At 41.4% G+C, this 16803-nt stretch overlaps 1 protein-coding gene across 1 annotated transcript in view; it reads left to right on the top strand.

Annotated features, from left to right (window-relative positions):
* Positions 1-6703, top strand: part of TMEM116 (transmembrane protein 116) — a 76959-nt gene extending 70256 nt beyond the window's left edge. Inside the window, exons 10-11 of the mRNA XM_089676907.1 lie at positions 2329-2405; positions 4560-6703. Of these exons, the coding sequence (XP_089533033.1) occupies positions 2329-2405; positions 4560-4757 (275 nt within the window). The 3' untranslated portion in view covers positions 4758-6703. The remainder of the gene's footprint in view (positions 1-2328; positions 2406-4559) is intronic.
* Positions 6704-16803: the final 10100 nt, after the last annotated feature.

The raw sequence follows: 16803 nt of genomic DNA, 5'->3' as shown, positions 1-16803 counted from the left end.
TTACAGAGTACGGTGCATGGCGGTGTCCAGTTCATTACAGTGTACGGTGCATTGCGGTGTCCAGTGCGTTACAGTGTACGGTGCATTGCGGTGTCCAGTTCATTAGAGTGTACGGTGCATTGCGGTGTCCAGTTCATTACAGTGTACGGTGCAGTGCGGTGTCCAGTTCATTACAGTGTACGGTGCATTGCGGTGTCCAGTTCATTACAGTGTACGGTGCATTGCGGTGTCCAGTTCATTACAGAGTGCGGTGCATGGCGGTGTGCAGTGCATTATGAGTACGGTGCATTGCGGTGTGCAGTGCGTTACAGAGTACGGTGCATTGCGGAGTCCAGTGCGTTACAGTGTACGGTGCATTGCGGTGTCCAGTGCGTTACAGTGTACGGTGCATTGCGGTGTCCAGTACATTATAGTGTACGGTGCATTGCGGTGTCCAGTTCATTACAGTGTACGGTGCATTGCGGTGTCCAGTTCATTACAGTGTACGGTGCATTGCGGTGTCCAGTTCATTACAGTGTATGGTGCATTGCGGTGTCCAGTTCATTACAGTGTATGGTGCATTGCGGTGTCCAGTGCGTTACAGTGTACGGTGCATTGCGGTGTCCAGTTCATTACAGTGTACGGTGCATTGCGGTGTCCAGTTCATTACAGTGTACGGTGCAGTGCGGTGTCCAGTTCATTACAGTGTACGGTGCATTGCGGTGTCCAGTTCATTACAGTGTACGGTGCATGGCGGTGTGCAGTGTGTTACAGTGTATGGTGCATTGCGGTGTCCAGTGCGTTACAGAGTACGGTGCATTGCGGAGTCCAGTGCGTTACAGAGTACGGTGCATTGCGGTGTCCAGTGTGTTACAGTGTACGGTGCATTGCAGTGTCCAGTGCGTTACAGAGTACGGTGCATTGCGATGTCCAGTGCGTTACAGTGTACAGTGCATAGCGGAGTCCAGTGCATTATGAGTACGGTGCATTGCAGTGTCCAGTACGGTACAGTGTACAGTGCATTTTAAATATTGTATTTTTTTTTACTGTTTTTTTGCACAACAAATAAGATATGTGTGGTGTGCATAGGAATTTGTTCATATTTTTTTCAAACTATAGTCCGACCCCCAATACTGTGAAGGTCAGTGAACTGGCCCCCTGTTTAAAAAGATTGAGGACCCCTGCTGTAGAGGATTCCAGCAGCCAATCACCCATGCAGTCTCACTTTTCCTGCAGCCCCTTCTATAGTTCAAAAATAAGTGTAGAAATCAGTGAGGACAATGAAATTCCAATGTAAAGGTTGTAGAAAGTGGGAGGCCAAGCTGAAAAGTAATGCCCGTAGCGTAAAAGAAAGAAAAGAAGTAGCGCAGGGCAGGCATGACTAGGCCTAGAGTGGGAAGGAAGACTAGAAAGGGTTAAGTCAGTGCCAGGGGGTTTGAAAATATATAGGAGGGGAGCTGGTTGGTAGAGGGAGAGCGTGGGTGGTCTCTTTGGCACCTTTGGGTGGGGTGTCCTGGGTGGGGGCAGTCAGTCGGAGCTGGACGTTGGTGAGTGAGCTTCCCTCCCACCCTCCCTATTTAGTGAGTATTGGGTTCCTCTAAGGGGAATGGGGGTTATGCGTTTCATGGGCGGTTGTTGGCCTTTGGAGGCGGGTATTATCTTGGAGGTACAGAGAATGGTGTGGGACCCATCGGTGGTATGGTGTGCCCGGGGACATTCCAGTTAACCAAGGTTTAACTGGAAGGTGGTGGTGCTGCACTGCGGACAGTAAGGTTGTCTCCGAGCTGGTTGGTTGCGGCTGGAGGCCTGGTGTTATATGGGGTCCGCAGGTGCATTTCAGATCATTTTTGGATGGTGCCTTTGAAGACCAACAACAAATCTGTATGTTTTTCTGTTATAAGGAATGGTTTGATGTTTAAAACGTGTTTGTTAATAAAAGGTCGCGTTGGCCATTTTACTCCAAATTGGTGTCATGTTTTTCTTTAAGTAGAAGTTATAGGTAGGGGGATCTGGATGAACCGATCTCTGGTGCACTAGTCAAGCTTTTGAGACATTAAATACATCATCATCTTCCAAAGAAAGAAATCATATTGGAATAAGCCTTTAAATGAACAAGTCGTAGAATATGCACTCTCTGCTACATAGTTATGTACAATATATGTTCATATTTCTAAGTGCCATAGTTGAACAAGTGATTATTAAGATATTATTATTATACAGGATTTATATAGCGCCAACAGTTTGCTCAGCGCTTTACAATATAACGGGAGACAATACAGCAACAATACAGTTCAATACAAGAGGGAAAGATATCTGTGTATGTTTCACTTTGTCTGTCTTCATTTACAGCTGTTCTCCTAGCTTTTTTAAAGCTGACTGACTACAAAGGAACAATTGCATTATACATATTTCTTTTTTGCATTCAGGTTAGTTAATATTTATTTTTTGATTTTCCCTTAGCTGGTGATAATTTCCCATTAATGTTTTACCTGTGTTCCTACCTATGCATAATTCTGTGGAAATATAAAATAATGAATTCCCAACGTGTTGTTTATGATAGGAGATAACGGCTTGTACTGTTGTTTTTTTTTTTTTTTTGTTTAAGATGCATCATTTATTATTATTAATTTATTACAGGTACTTATATAGTGCCATCAATTTACGGAGCGCTTTACATATATGTTGAACATTCACATTGGTCCCTAAGCCTCAAGGAGTGTACAATCTAAGGTCCCTAACTCACATTCATACAAATACTAGGGACAAATTACCTACCAGAATGTCTTTGGAGTATGGGAGGAAACCGGAATACCCAGAGGAAACCCACACAGGCACAGGGAGAACAAGCAAACTTCAGGCAGGTGGTGCCATGGTTGGGATTCGAACTGACGACCCTAGTACTGCCAGGCGGAAGTGCTAACAAATTAGCCCCTGTGCTGCCCTCTAGATCTTTAAGTAACTGTCAGTAGCCCTATATAGAAAGTTGTCTGCATGCTAATGAACTTTATATTCCATGTCCAGATATGGAGATTATATAGATCTTACAAGGTAATTTATGATGTCCCTAACATTTCTACATATAACTGGATTAAATCAGGTTTTTTTGCCCATGCACAATAGTTTACTGAATACCATGGCTTGGAGCTAACATATGAATTTCAGTGTGTCCCTAAGATAGAGAAAAACGTGCTGAGCCTGTCAGCCATTAATTCCTCAATAGCAAAGCTGTTTTAACCAACCTGCTCCTGCACTGCTCCCGTCCGACCCATGTACATAAACGGAGAGGGTTCCCGTTCATAAACGCCGCCCGCATTTTCAGGCTGTGCGCGCTCCCTGGGAGCCGTACACCGATTGCTTTATGGGACCTTTGTGTGAGGTCCCAATCATGTGATCACTGAGTGGCCAATCAGTGATCACATGAGTAGTAGTAAGCAAGATACCCTAAGAGAGGAGCATGACACATCTTAATTTTTTTTCACTATTATTCACGTGGAGATTATTGGAAAATCAAATATGAATATGATTATGAATTAATTTCACGTGGTGATCACAAAAATGGACTGAATCATTTGGACTTTTTATGTGTTTATTTATTTTGAACATCATTTGTTTCAGTATAAGCGCTGCATTAATACTTTATTTTTTATAGAATATTATTATTTTAATAAACTGACAAATACCATTTCTCATCAGCAGTGTATAACAGTCTTGTGACTTCTATCAGTGCCTGGATGAGCACATGTTAAAGCTTGTAGAAGGAGTTTTCATTCTGTCCTGACTGTCCTATGAGGCTGCATAACCCATGACCCTCTGTTTAGACAGTGCTGATTGCCCTGTGCTGATCACATGTACTCTCCCAAAGAAAAAAAAAATTCTTTGGAAATACACACTAAACTGAACATGTGCATAGTGACTCGTAGAGCTCTGTACTATCAGCAGATGAGTTGGGGACAGTAGAGGAAGGGGAGGATCAGAGAAGACCGGATGAAACAGTCTTTATACACAATGAGGAGGACTATCCCCTTGGATTCCACAGTGAGCATAACAAGCATGCTTTACTGAATATACAGACTGATTTTACTGTTGTGAGTTTAGTAAAACTTTAGTGTGGTGTTTCTTCTTCATCAAAGCTGCATTCAGGGGCTCAGACAGCAGTAGAGGTATTTACTATCATCTTCTGCACAGGTAACATATGAACTTTCATTTGTATTTTTAGTGACTGGATCAATTTAAGGGAAACCTGTATTGAGAAAGATATCTAAACGGTTATCACTAACCTTCTGAAATGGTAGGTGCCTGTCCCTGTCTGACTCACAACAAGTATCCATATTGGAAAAGTCCCAACGGCACCACCCAGGCACCAAAAGTACCCCATGATAGTTTAATACGCCTTTTTAGCATTGCTCTGATATATTCAACTTTTTTTTCTCATTCGAACAAGCTCTGCACACCAGATACTCGGCTATGTCATGTGGCTGTTCTGCTATTTAATATTCTCATTTTGTGTTTCATGTGAAAAGTCTGCTTGATATTATTACAATAATTCATTCCTCATGTTAAAATATGTTGTTGTTTTTTAGGCCATTACAGCAGTCTCTCCCGGATTTATTAACTGCTTAGCATACGGATGGACACAACACATGCTACGGAGCTTAAAACAAAGAGGTTGTCGGGATGTGGACACACAGACTCCTCTCCTGCGCTCACAGAAAAAGCTGTATGCCAGCATGCACACCTCTACCACTGACTTCAGACCAAACACAGTATCAGCACTGTGAGCACTACAGCAGGCAATGATGAACAATTATACTGGTGGCCACTAACCTATCTATAGGGATTTCATGGATTTCTGACACACCTGACAGACTGAAAAAGTGAACTGCACAGAAGCTATAAGGAGATGTGAGAATGGCTATACAAACATACATGCTATCATAAGCATCACTGGGGACATTGTCATAGCCTGCTTATAAAACATGGTAGACTCTCCTCCTTGTTTTAGCACCCGTTAGTTGTCGGAAATCTTTGGAACATGCGGGAGAATGAGTGTTGGTTGCTCAGCAGAGTACATTTTGCCCTTTAATACGTGATGTCACAGAAACGATGTGATATAAAACAAAACATCAGAAATCAGTTTTTAACATTAAGGTAAACCTGGTAAAAGTGGTAACTAAGTGGCTGTGATAATATTCTATATATTATAGTTTATGTATATAATAGCACTTTTTGTTAATAAATAAGGGTAGTCATATGCATATGTGACTATGACATTGAATATTTATTTTTATTACAGGCCTAGGCGACTTGTTCTTTGGCACATTGAATTTTGGACACTAGGTCTTGGCATTGTCTATAGCAGTAGAATGTGTTTATTGTATCTCTGGTCTAATAACCCGAGCATGCCAATATAGTTCTACTGCACATATCATAATAGACTGAAACCTAAACTAAATGATGTGATGCTGTTCTGCACTGTTAGGCTCCATGTACATGGTGCATTTGGAGAACTCTTCTGAACGCTGGAAATTGACAGCAGGAAAATGCAGGTTAAAAAACATCAGTTTTGCCGCATTTGCATATCGCATTTATGCGTGTTTAGCTGTGTTTATGAACGTTTGCGTTCAGAAGTGTTTTTTAAAGATAAACACAGGAGAACCACCCAAATGCCTAGAATGCACTGGAAAATGGTAAATTATTAACTATTTCAGACTGTTTGAGAGAAATAGAGAGAGTAGAAGCAGAGAGAGCAGTATTTGTTGAGATTAGCTGTCTTTTTTTTTGTGGTGTTTTGATGTGTTCCAGCTCATTTCTGTGCGGAAATTATTGCAGCAGTGTCTAACATATTTTCTTTCATGCGCAACCTCAAAGTATGGTGTACCAGGTCCATTTGTGTACCGGGAAAACGCTTTGCATGCATCTTTCATAATGAAAAAAGGCTCTGGACAGCATCTGGAAATGGAAGAGTTACATAAAATTTCAAAACGCTTATAAATGCAGTTAGCCGCATTTACAAGCGTTTGGCATTTGAAACACTGATAAAATCTACTCCTGAACGCAAGTTTGGTGCGTTCAAAAAAACGACTGTAAACTCAACTGCCTGTAAACGACATAGTGTACATGGACACATAAGAAAACATTAGGGAGAGTTCAGGTGCTGCTGAAAAAAAAATGCAGAAAAGCTAAACGTGAGTTTATCAGCTGCAGTGTTCATGGAGCCTTACTCCATTGGACTTACATATTTAGCAATGTAGCTTCAGTGATGAAGCATCACCAGGATGAGGATGGTGGCTGTTTCAGCCCCATACCGACTATGTTGCAGATATTGTTTTTGGACCTGAAATGACAGGATGCTACTTTTTTTACATCAATTTGTTTATTGTATATATGTAAGGGATGAGTGTGTAGCTGTTTTTGGGAAGCAAAATATTTGCTTCAATCCTCTCTGCTTAATTACATAGATTATTATATTTGTCTCTGTAACTTGCTTTTCATGTGTTTTATTTTATGTTTTATACTGATGATTTGTACTGGGAGTCACAAAAGCCAGAAATCTCTCATCTTTTAGCTGCTGAAGAAAAATGACCAAGTGCTGGTAGAGAATGAAGGGTGTGAGAATTTATGAGCAGCTGGAAATCTGTTAGCTGCGTACCATTGGATCCTTTCATATGAGAGTACTAAGCACTACATTTTGTTTTTTTGCAATAAAATGAAACATTTTCTGAAATTCCTGCAGTTGCCAATGGTGGTAGTAGGAGCGAGCTCTCTTCTATAATGAGTTCTATCTATGCAAATTGTGCCGCCTTCTTATGATATAGACTCAAATGCTTTTTTTTTTTTTTATATATTCAGGTCTCCATAATATTGTCATGAACATAATATACCATGAAGTGTTACTGTAGTGATGGTGCATACATGCTCTTACTAGACTGAACAGTCTGGAACCTGCAGAGATAGGGGATAAGATGTCTGTGTATTTTTTTGTGCTCCGGAGTCTTGTAATTGCTCTGGACGTCATGACTCCCCATTCCTCTCCTTTCTCTGTTCACTGAGACCGTGTGGTATGCACAGCTTTGGCTGGCTACTCCTGACAGTTGAGTGACAAGAACCCAACTTTTCCTCAGGTAAACTGAGGTAGTCTCAACTTGTGTTTTCATTGCCATAGGTCAGAGGTCTTGAAATAAACTTAATGGAGGTCCGGTCAGCAAAATTTCCTACTGGCAGAGGTCCGAATCTCTTTAGCGCTAGAACACATCACGGTGCCCCATGTACATCATTGTCTTCAGTGTACCTTGCATACTGTAGTCCCCTTTACATCACAATCCCCTCTTTACAGCAGTCCCACAGTGTCCTCTGTTCCCCATTCATATCTCTGAGCCCCTTTTAATGCAAGCCTCCCCTGTACAGTTTTAGGGTACCTTTGGCAGGCCAGAAGTACTAATTATCCTGGGGTATCCTCTCCCAAGGGTCCTGCCCAGCCACCAATGTCATCCTCACAGCGGGTGGGGAGAGCTGCAGATCAGGACTGAGGATGGAAAATGCCCAAGATATTATGTTAGCATGCGTGATTACCTGGCTTGTTAATAGGAAAAGACTCCCACCCTCTGTTCCGATCTGCAGCCCCCCACCCGCTGTGAGCATGACATCGGTGGCCAGCTGTGGCAGTGGCAAAGCCACGGTCTGGATAGGACTGTCACTTATGCAGGCCATAGATGGGTCGAAAATCGGCCAATTTTTCGGCCGAAAATAAAATCGGCCAATTTTCGGATCGTTAGTGGGCTATTTGTTCGGCCGTTTTTTGGTATTTTGGCCGTTTTTTTTAATCGGGAGAGTTGGAAAAAAATCGGCCGATCGGCCGATTTTCGCGGCAATAATGGGCTAATCGGCCGATTTTTTACCGATAAAAAATCTGCGCATGAGCAGTGACCTGCAAGAGGAAGACAAGAAGAAGAGGAAGAAGAAGAGGATGAAGTAGAAGATGATGATGATGATGATGAAGAAGAGGATGACGATGAAGTAGAAGAAGAAGAAGAGGATGAAGATGACGAAGAAGTAGAAGATGAAGAAGAGGATGAAGAAGAAGAGGAAGAAGAAGAGGATGAAGTAGAAGACAATGAAGTAGAAGAAGAAGAGGATGACGAAGAAGTAGAAGAAGAAGATGACGAAGAAGTGGAAGAGGAAGAAGAAGAAGACGAAGAAGAAGAAGAAGAAGAAGACGAAGAAGAAGAAGAAGAAGAAGAAGAAGAAGAAGAGGAGATGACGAAGAAGAGGATGATGATGACGATGATGAAGTAGAAGAAGAGGATGATGATGACGAAGCAGAAGAAGAAGATGAAGAGGATGATGATGAAGAAGTAGAAGAAGATGAAGAAGAGGATGATGATGAAGAAGTAGAAGAAGATGAAGAAGAGGATGATGATGAAGAAGTAGAAGAAGATGAAGAAGAGGATGATGATGAAGAAGTAGAAGAAGAAGAGGATGATGATGAAGAAGAAGAGGATGATGATGATGAAAAAGAAGAAGAAGAAGAAGAAGTAGAGGAGGAGGATGATGATGATGAAGTAGAAGAAGAGGATGATGATGAAGAAAAAGAAGAAGAAGAGGATGATGATGATGATGATGATGATGATGAAGAAGTAGAAGAAGAGGATGATGATGATGATGAAGAAGAAGAGGATGATGATGAAGAAGGAGAAGAAGAAGGATGAAAAATAGGAATTCCAGTCCGGCAAAAAGTGTCCCTGCAGAGAGCTCCGCTATTTCTTTGACAGTTCCTTGACATTTACAGAGGTTGCAACATTGTATCTATTTGTTTCCGAATAAATACATCTGTATCCTAAATGGATACAAATAGATACATTGTTGCAACCTCTGTAAATGTCAAGGAACTGTCAAAGAAATAGCAGAGCTCTCTGCAGGGACACTTTTTGCCGGCTGTAGACGGGATGAAAATCGGCCGATTTTTTTTACCATTGGTGGTAACTAGAGATGAGCGAAGAAATGAAAAATTCGATTCGGCTGATTCGGCGAATTCCAGTGTGAAATTCGATTCGATGCGAATTTCTCCGCTACGAAGATGACTTATTTAAAGGGTTTCTAGGCTTCAGAGAGCCTTTAAATTAGTGCAGAACACTGTACCTTTAATTTAAATGCCCTTGGAGATGAGGAAGGAGAAGGAGAAGGAGAAGGATGAGAAGAAGGAGAAGGAGAAGGATGAGAAGAAGGAGAAGGAGAAGGATGAGAAGAAGGAGAAGGATGAGAAGAAGGAGAAGGATGAGAAGAAGGAGAAGGAGAAGGATGAGAAGAAGGAGAAGGAGAAGGATGAGAAGAAGGAGAAGGAGAAGGATGAGAAGGAGAAGGATGAGAAGAAGAAGGATGAGAAGAAGGAGAAGGATGAGAAGAAGGAGAAGGATGAGAAGAAGGAGAAGGAGAAGGATGAGAAGAAGGAGAAGGAGAAGGATGAGAAGAAAGAGAAGGATGAGAAGAAGAAGGATGAGAAGAAGGAGAAGGATGAGAAGAAGAAGGATGAGAAGAAGGAAAAGGATGAGAAGAAGGATGAGAAGAAGGAGAAGGATGAGAAGAAGGAGAATGATGAGAAGAAGGAGAAGGATGATAAGAAGGAGAAGGAAGAGAAGAAGGAGAAGGAGAAGGATGAGAAGAAGGAGAAGGATGAGAAGAAGGAGAAGGATGAGAAGAAGGAGAAGGAGAAGGATGAGAAGAAGGAGAAGGATGAGAAGAAGAAGGATGAGAAGAAGGATGAGAAGAAGGAGGAGAAGGATGAGAAGAAGAAGGATGAGAAGAAGGAGAAGGATGAGAAGAAGGAGAATGATGAGAAGAAGGAGAAGGATGAGAAGAAGGAGAAGGATGAGAAGAAGGAGAAGGATGAGAAGAAGGAGAAGGAGAAGGATGAGAAGAAAAAGGATGAGAAGAAGAAGAAGGAGAAGGATGAGAAGGAGAAGGAGAAGGAAGAGAAGAAGGAGAAGGAGAAGGATGAGAAGAAGGAGAAGGATGAGAAGAAGGAGAAGGATGAGAAGAAGGAGAAGGAGAAGCAGAAGAAGAAGGATGAGAAGAAGGAGAAGGAGAAGGATGAGAAGAAGGAGAAGGAGAAGGATGAGAAGAAGGAGAAGGATGAGAAGAAGGATGAGCAGAAGGAGAAGGATGAGAAGAAGGAGAAGGATGAGAAGAAGGAGAAGGATGAGAAGAAGGATGAGAAGAAGGATGAGAAGAAGGAGAAGGATGAGAAGAAGGACAGTTCTGTGACAGTTTCTGTCTATTTCTGACAGTTCTGGGACATTCACTCCATACAGCGGTTTCAACCGCTGTATGGAGGGAATGTCATAGAACTGTCAGAAATAGACTATTAATGACAGTTCTGGGACTGTCCTTCCATGCAGCGGTTGAAACATTGTATGTATTTGTTTCCATTAATGACAGTTCTGGGACTGTCCTTCCATGCAGCGGTTGAAACATTGTATGTATTTGTTTCCATAAATGGATCCATTTATGGAAACAAATACATACAATGTTTCAACCGCTGCATGGAAGGACAGTCCCAGAACTGTCATTAATAGTCTATTTCTGACAGTTCCATGACATTCCCTCCATACAGCGGTTAAAACAGCTGTATGCAGTGAATGTCCCAGAACTGTCATAAATAGTCTATTTCTGACAGATCTGGGACATTCACTCCATACAGCTGTTTTAACCGCTGTATGGAGGGAATGTCATGGAACTGTCAGAAATAGACTATTAATGACAGTTGTGGGACTGTCCTTCCATGCAGCGGTTGAAACATTGTATGTATTTGTTTCCATAAATGGATCCATTTATGGAAACAAATACATACAATGTTTCAACCGCTGTATGGAAGGACAGTCCCACAACTGTCATTAATAGTCTATTTCTGACAGTTCCATGACATTCCCTCCATACAGCGGTTAAAACAGCTGTATGCAGTGAATGTCCCAGAACTGTCATAAATAGTCTATTTCTGACAGATCTGGGACATTCACTCCATACAGCTGTTTTAACCGCTGTATGGAGGGAATGTCATGGAACTGTCAGAAATAGACTATTAATGACAGTTCTGGGACTGTCCTTCCATACAGCGGTTGAAACATTGTATGTATTTGTTTCCATAAATGGATCCATTTATGGAAACATTTACATACAATGTTTCAACCGCTGCATTGAAGGACAGTCCCAGAACTGTCATTAATAGTCTATTTCTGACAGTTCCATGACATTCCCTCCATACAGCGGTTAAAACAGCTGTATGCAGTGAATGTCCCAGAACTGTCATAAATAGTCTATTTCTGACAGATCTGGGACATTCACTCCATACAGCTGTTTTAACCGCTGTATGGAGGGAATGTCATGGAACTGTCAGAAATAGACTATTAATGACAGTTCTGGGACTGTCCTTCCATACAGCGGTTGAAACATTGTATGTATTTGTTTCCATAAATGGATCCATTTATGGAAACATTTACATACAATGTTTCAACCGCTGCATTTAAGGACAGTCCCAGAACTGTCATTAATAGTCTATTTCTGACAGTTCCATGACATTCCCTCCATACAGCGGTTAAAACAGCTGTATGCAGTGAATGTCCCAGAACTGTCATAAATAGTCTATTTCTGACAGATCTGGGACATTCACTCCATACAGCTGTTTTAACCGCTGTATGGAGGGAATGTCATGGAACTGTCAGAAATAGACTATTAATGACAGTTCTGGGACTGTCCTTCCATGCAGCGGTTGAAACATTGTATGTATTTGTTTCCATAAATGGATCCATTTATGGAAACAAATACATACAATGTTTCAACCGCTGTATGGAAGGACAGTCCCACAACTGTCATTAATAGTCTATTTCTGACAGTTCCATGACATTCCCTCCATACAGCGGTTAAAACAGCTGTATGCAGTGAATGTCCCAGAACTGTCATAAATAGTCTATTTCTGACAGATCTGGGACATTCACTCCATACAGCTGTTTTAACCGCTGTATGGAGGGAATGTCATGGAACTGTCAGAAATAGACTATTAATGACAGTTATGGGACTGTCCTTCCATACAGCGGTTGAAACATTGTATGTATTTGTTTCCATAAATGGATCCATTTATGGAAACAAATACATACAATGTTTCAACCGCTGTATGGAAGGACAGTCCCAGAACTGTCATTAATAGTCTATTTCTGACAGTTCCATGACATTCCCTCCATACAGCGGTTAAAACAGCTGTATGCAGTGAATGTCCCAGAACTGTCATAAATAGTCTATTTCTGATAGATCTGGGACATTCACTCCATACAGCTGTTTTAACCGCTGTATGGAGGGAATGTCATGGAACTGTCAGAAATAGACTATTAATGACAGTTGTGGGACTGTCCTTCCATACAGCGGTTGAAACATTGTATGTATTTGTTTCCATAAATGGATCCATTTATGGAAACAAATACATACAATGTTTCAACCGCTGTATGGAAGGACAGTCCCACAACTGTCATTAATAGTCTATTTCTGACAGTTCCATGACATTCCCTCCATACAGCGGTTAAAACAGCTGTATGCAGTGAATGTCCCAGAACTGTCATAAATAGTCTATTTCTGACAGTTCTGGGACATTCACTCCATACAGCGGTTTCCGGCAAAAAGTGTATGTGCAGAGTTCCTCTATTCTGCAGATACACTTAGAGGAGCTCTGCAGATACACTTAGAGGAGCTCTGCACATACACTTTTTTCCGTTTTGGAATTATTCTTATTTTCATCCTACTTCTTCTTCTTCTTCTTCATCCTCATCCTCATCCTCTTCTTCTTCTGAGGATGAGGATGAGGATGAAGAAGAAGAAGAAGAAGAAGAAGAAGAAGTAGGATGAAAATAAGATTAATTCCAAGCCGGCAAAAAGTGTATGTGCAGAGCTCCTCTAAGTGTATCTGCAGAGCTCCTCTAAGTGTATCTGCAGAATAGAGGAACTCTGCACATACACTTTTTGCCGGCTTGGAATTATTCTTCTTTTCATCCTACTTCTTCTTCTTCTTCTTCTTCATCCTCATCCTCAGAAGATGAGGATGAGGAAGAAGAAGAAGAAGAAGAAGAAGAAGAAGAAGAAGAAGAAGAAGAAGTATAATGAAAAGAAGAATAATTCCATGCCGGCAAAAAGTGTATGTGCAGAGTTCCTCTATTTCTGACAGTTCTCTCACAGCTTCTTCACATGTACAGCGGTTGAAATATCTGTATCCTAAATGGAAACTAATAGATACAAATTGTATCTATTAGTTTCCATTTAGGATACAGATGTTTCAACCGCTGTACATGTGAAGAAGCTGTGAGAGAACTGTCAGAAATAGAGGAACTCTGCACATACACTTTTTGCCGGCTTGGAATTATTCTTCTTTTCATCCTACTTCTTCTTCTTCTTCTTCTTCTTCTTCTTCTTCTTCTTCTTCTTCATCCTCATCCTCATCCTCTTCTTCTGAGGATGAAGAAGAAGAAGAAGTAGGATGAAAAGAAGAATAATTCCAAGCCGGCAAAAAGTGTATGTGCAGAGTTCCTCTATTTCTGACAGTTCTCTCACAACTTCTTCACATGTACAGTGGTTGAAACATCTGTATCCTAAATGTAAACTAATAGATACAATGTTTCAACCGCTAAACATGTGTTCCTTCTGTCAGAGAACTGTCAGAAATAGCGGAGCTCACTGCAGGGACACTTTTGCCGGCTGATCGGGAAATGTTCGATTCGCGCACCCGAAGTAGGCAAAATTTCGGTTTCGACACGAATCGAATATTTCCTGAAATTCGACTCGAATTCCGGTTCGCCTAGTTCGATTCGCTCATCTCTAGTGGTAACGTCGGCCGCTTGAACGACCAATTTTTCGTTTTTTAAAAGAAAAATCTGCCGTTTTTCTCCCCGTCTATGGCCTGCATTAGTCTGGCTCTGGACTGCAGTCTGCCATTTAGTGACCTGTGCCATAGTTCATAGTCTGAAAATTATTTTAAAACTCCTGGCTGACATATACCTATTATTAGAGTACATTGCCAAGTCAGTGACCTGGTTACTTGAAGTAGGGATAAGGTGGGTACTTTTCATGGTGCATTCATCAGCTTAAATATATTTTTGTAAAGCTCTTCAATAGTGATTATTTGTAAATCCAACACAAGATTCCACATGACAGCACCATGGATGATGGCTGCTATTCTGTGCCTCATATCTATGTAGGCCTATAGGCATGAGCAGCTGTGTAGAAAAAGAGTTTGATTGCCATTTATCTTCTGATAAGGGGATGCTGGCAGCATCTGATATTCCCCTCTCTATTGACCTAAGACATCTATGTAAAGAAGTATGCTTATATATGTTTAAGGCTGTTTAGGCTGAGGATGTTTGGATTGCACCTGTGTGTCCAATCACCATCTACGTCTATGGCCACCCTTAGAACTGTTTACTTGGAATGTTCTGGGACCCTCCATCAGAGCCCAAGTTTTTGAAATTAGAAGGATATGGGCATTAGGAACTAATAGTAGCAACCCCACCTTACACTTTTAACAGGATAAATTCACAGCAAAAACGGTGAGTGGTAGTTATAAGAAAACAGGGCATTCCGTTAAAATGTGTGCAATACTGATTGGACTGAGAGCTTTAGAGCCTGCTATACTGTCTATAAAATGTCAGCAGCTTGAAAGTAATAGGCCACTTTTTTGACAGCTGAGAGATTGTAAGCCAGGACAATGAAATACATTTGCACATAATGTTTATTACTTATCTTGCATTTTAGGACTTGTATTCATTGAAAAAATACAAGGCTTTCCCATAAATGGTGGAGATGCATTACAATGGTCTCTGTCTATATCCATGAGCTGAGGGATAGTCTGTCGTGCTGTTGATGAAACACAGTGCCACTTACTGAACTTACCACAAGCTGCTGCAGTAATATCGCAGCCTAAGGCCAGCCATAGATGGTTAGAATATCAGACGATTCAGCAGGAACCTGCTGAGACTCGAACTGTGTGTGGTCAAGTGGAATGCACCGACTTGGGTACAACCAGCCTGCCAGATTCACTTGGCGATTATCACTAATGGCTGCTATAGCCATTAGCAATAATCACATTGTCTCTCCCAGAGGGGATGCCCCCCCCCCCCGCACACCCCCTGCTAGGAGATGACAATTGCTCGGCTAGAGGAATTCCCCTGTTCATGGTCTGCGTTGATGGGGTAATCTTGCAAATTCGCACCGTCTTTTGTCTAAGCAACAGCCAGTCCTGCATGCAATTAATTGTTTTGGTCCAAACTGACTCAAGCTAATTATTGAAAGTGCAAGAAAACCTGATATTCTCTTTTAATATAACATAAATGGAAAAATGGAAAGTGAGAGTGGGTGGTAGATATAATGCCCAGATATAGATGTAGATATAATGACAGATGAATGGGGATTTCTATCCCTGACATTCTGGCAGGTTTATGTAAAGCTAGGGGATGATCTCATCTGCCATCATTTAAAATATTTAAGTTTTTCATGAACGGGTCTCTTTAAATGTTTTGTACAGCAACTGTTGCATTAACATGAAATGACCTTATACTGTATTTCCCAGTCAGCAAAAAATTGTGTTCGCATATTTGAACAAGGCAGGTAATAAATACTTTTTGTTAATGTATTCCATTTTACAGTGTTGGCTCATATTATCAGACTAAAGTGGGTTTACACTTTATTGTAATAACATTGTGGGGTCCATTTCTATTTTTAAAAAATAAATTGCTGTATGAATGTCCAAAGCATTCGCTCAGTCAAAATTAACTATCTCCATATTTCATCTAATTTGATAATTATCTATGATCATCGCTTCATCTTTTAGCCATAATCTGTTATTTTCCTGATATACCTCATTCAGGAAAGTACAGCATTCTGGCAACTAGATGGAGCTGATGACCACAAGGAAATAAGCATATTAGACAAAATATGGGTTTAATCTCTTATGGTTGAGAGAATGCTCATCGCATAATTTTTGATTAGACATCTGTTGTTAATTTGGCTGCTGCTGATTTTTACTAGTGTTGCGTTTTTAAGTGATAATTAATAAATATTTTGTATAAAATAAGACTTTTTTTTTTTTTTTGCATTTTCAAAGAAGTTCTGTTTTATTTGAAGCACAGCTTCCCAGAATTTAAACAAGTACCATCATCACAACCTTTACCATGATACAATACACACTGGGGTAGATTTACTAAAACTAGTTGTGACGGAAGCGTAGGCAGGACAGAACACACAAAGAAGATGGTAAACACACAAAGCTTTATTGAACTATGGGAGGCACTCAATCGGGGCAGCTCTTGGCACTCCGCAACATGCGGCTTGTAGGGACACTCATGGTAAGCGGGTTCACGGGGACTCAACGGGACCTTAGCTATGGGGTATGACCTCAGCACAACCTTCACACAGCTCTCTAGGGACAACATCAGGCTCCCGGGGACTCAGCGGGACTTTAGCTATGGGGTCTGACCTCAGCACAGCTCTCACACAGCTTTCTAGGGACAACATCAGGCTCATGGGGACTCAGCGGGACCTCGACTATGAGGTCTGACCTCAGCACAGCTCCCACACAGCTTTCTAGGGACATCATCAGGCTCACGGGGACTCAGCGGGACCTTGGCTATGGGGTCTGACCTCAGCACAGCTCCCACACAGCTTTCTAGGGACAACATCAGGCTCACAGGGACTCAGTGGGATCTTGGCTATGGGGTCCGACCTCAGCACAGCTCCCACACAGCTTTCTAGGAACAACATCAGGCTCACGGGGACTCAGAGGGATCTTGGCTATGGGGTCTG

This window comes from Staurois parvus, unplaced genomic scaffold (assembly GCF_062004578.1).
Source record: "Staurois parvus isolate SC_StPar_1 unplaced genomic scaffold, SC_StPar_1.0 ptg000014l, whole genome shotgun sequence".
NCBI classification, from domain to species: Eukaryota; Metazoa; Chordata; class Amphibia; order Anura; family Ranidae; genus Staurois; species Staurois parvus.
Note: the sequence above shows the minus strand (reverse complement) of the source record. Positions and strands in the feature narration are given on the sequence as shown.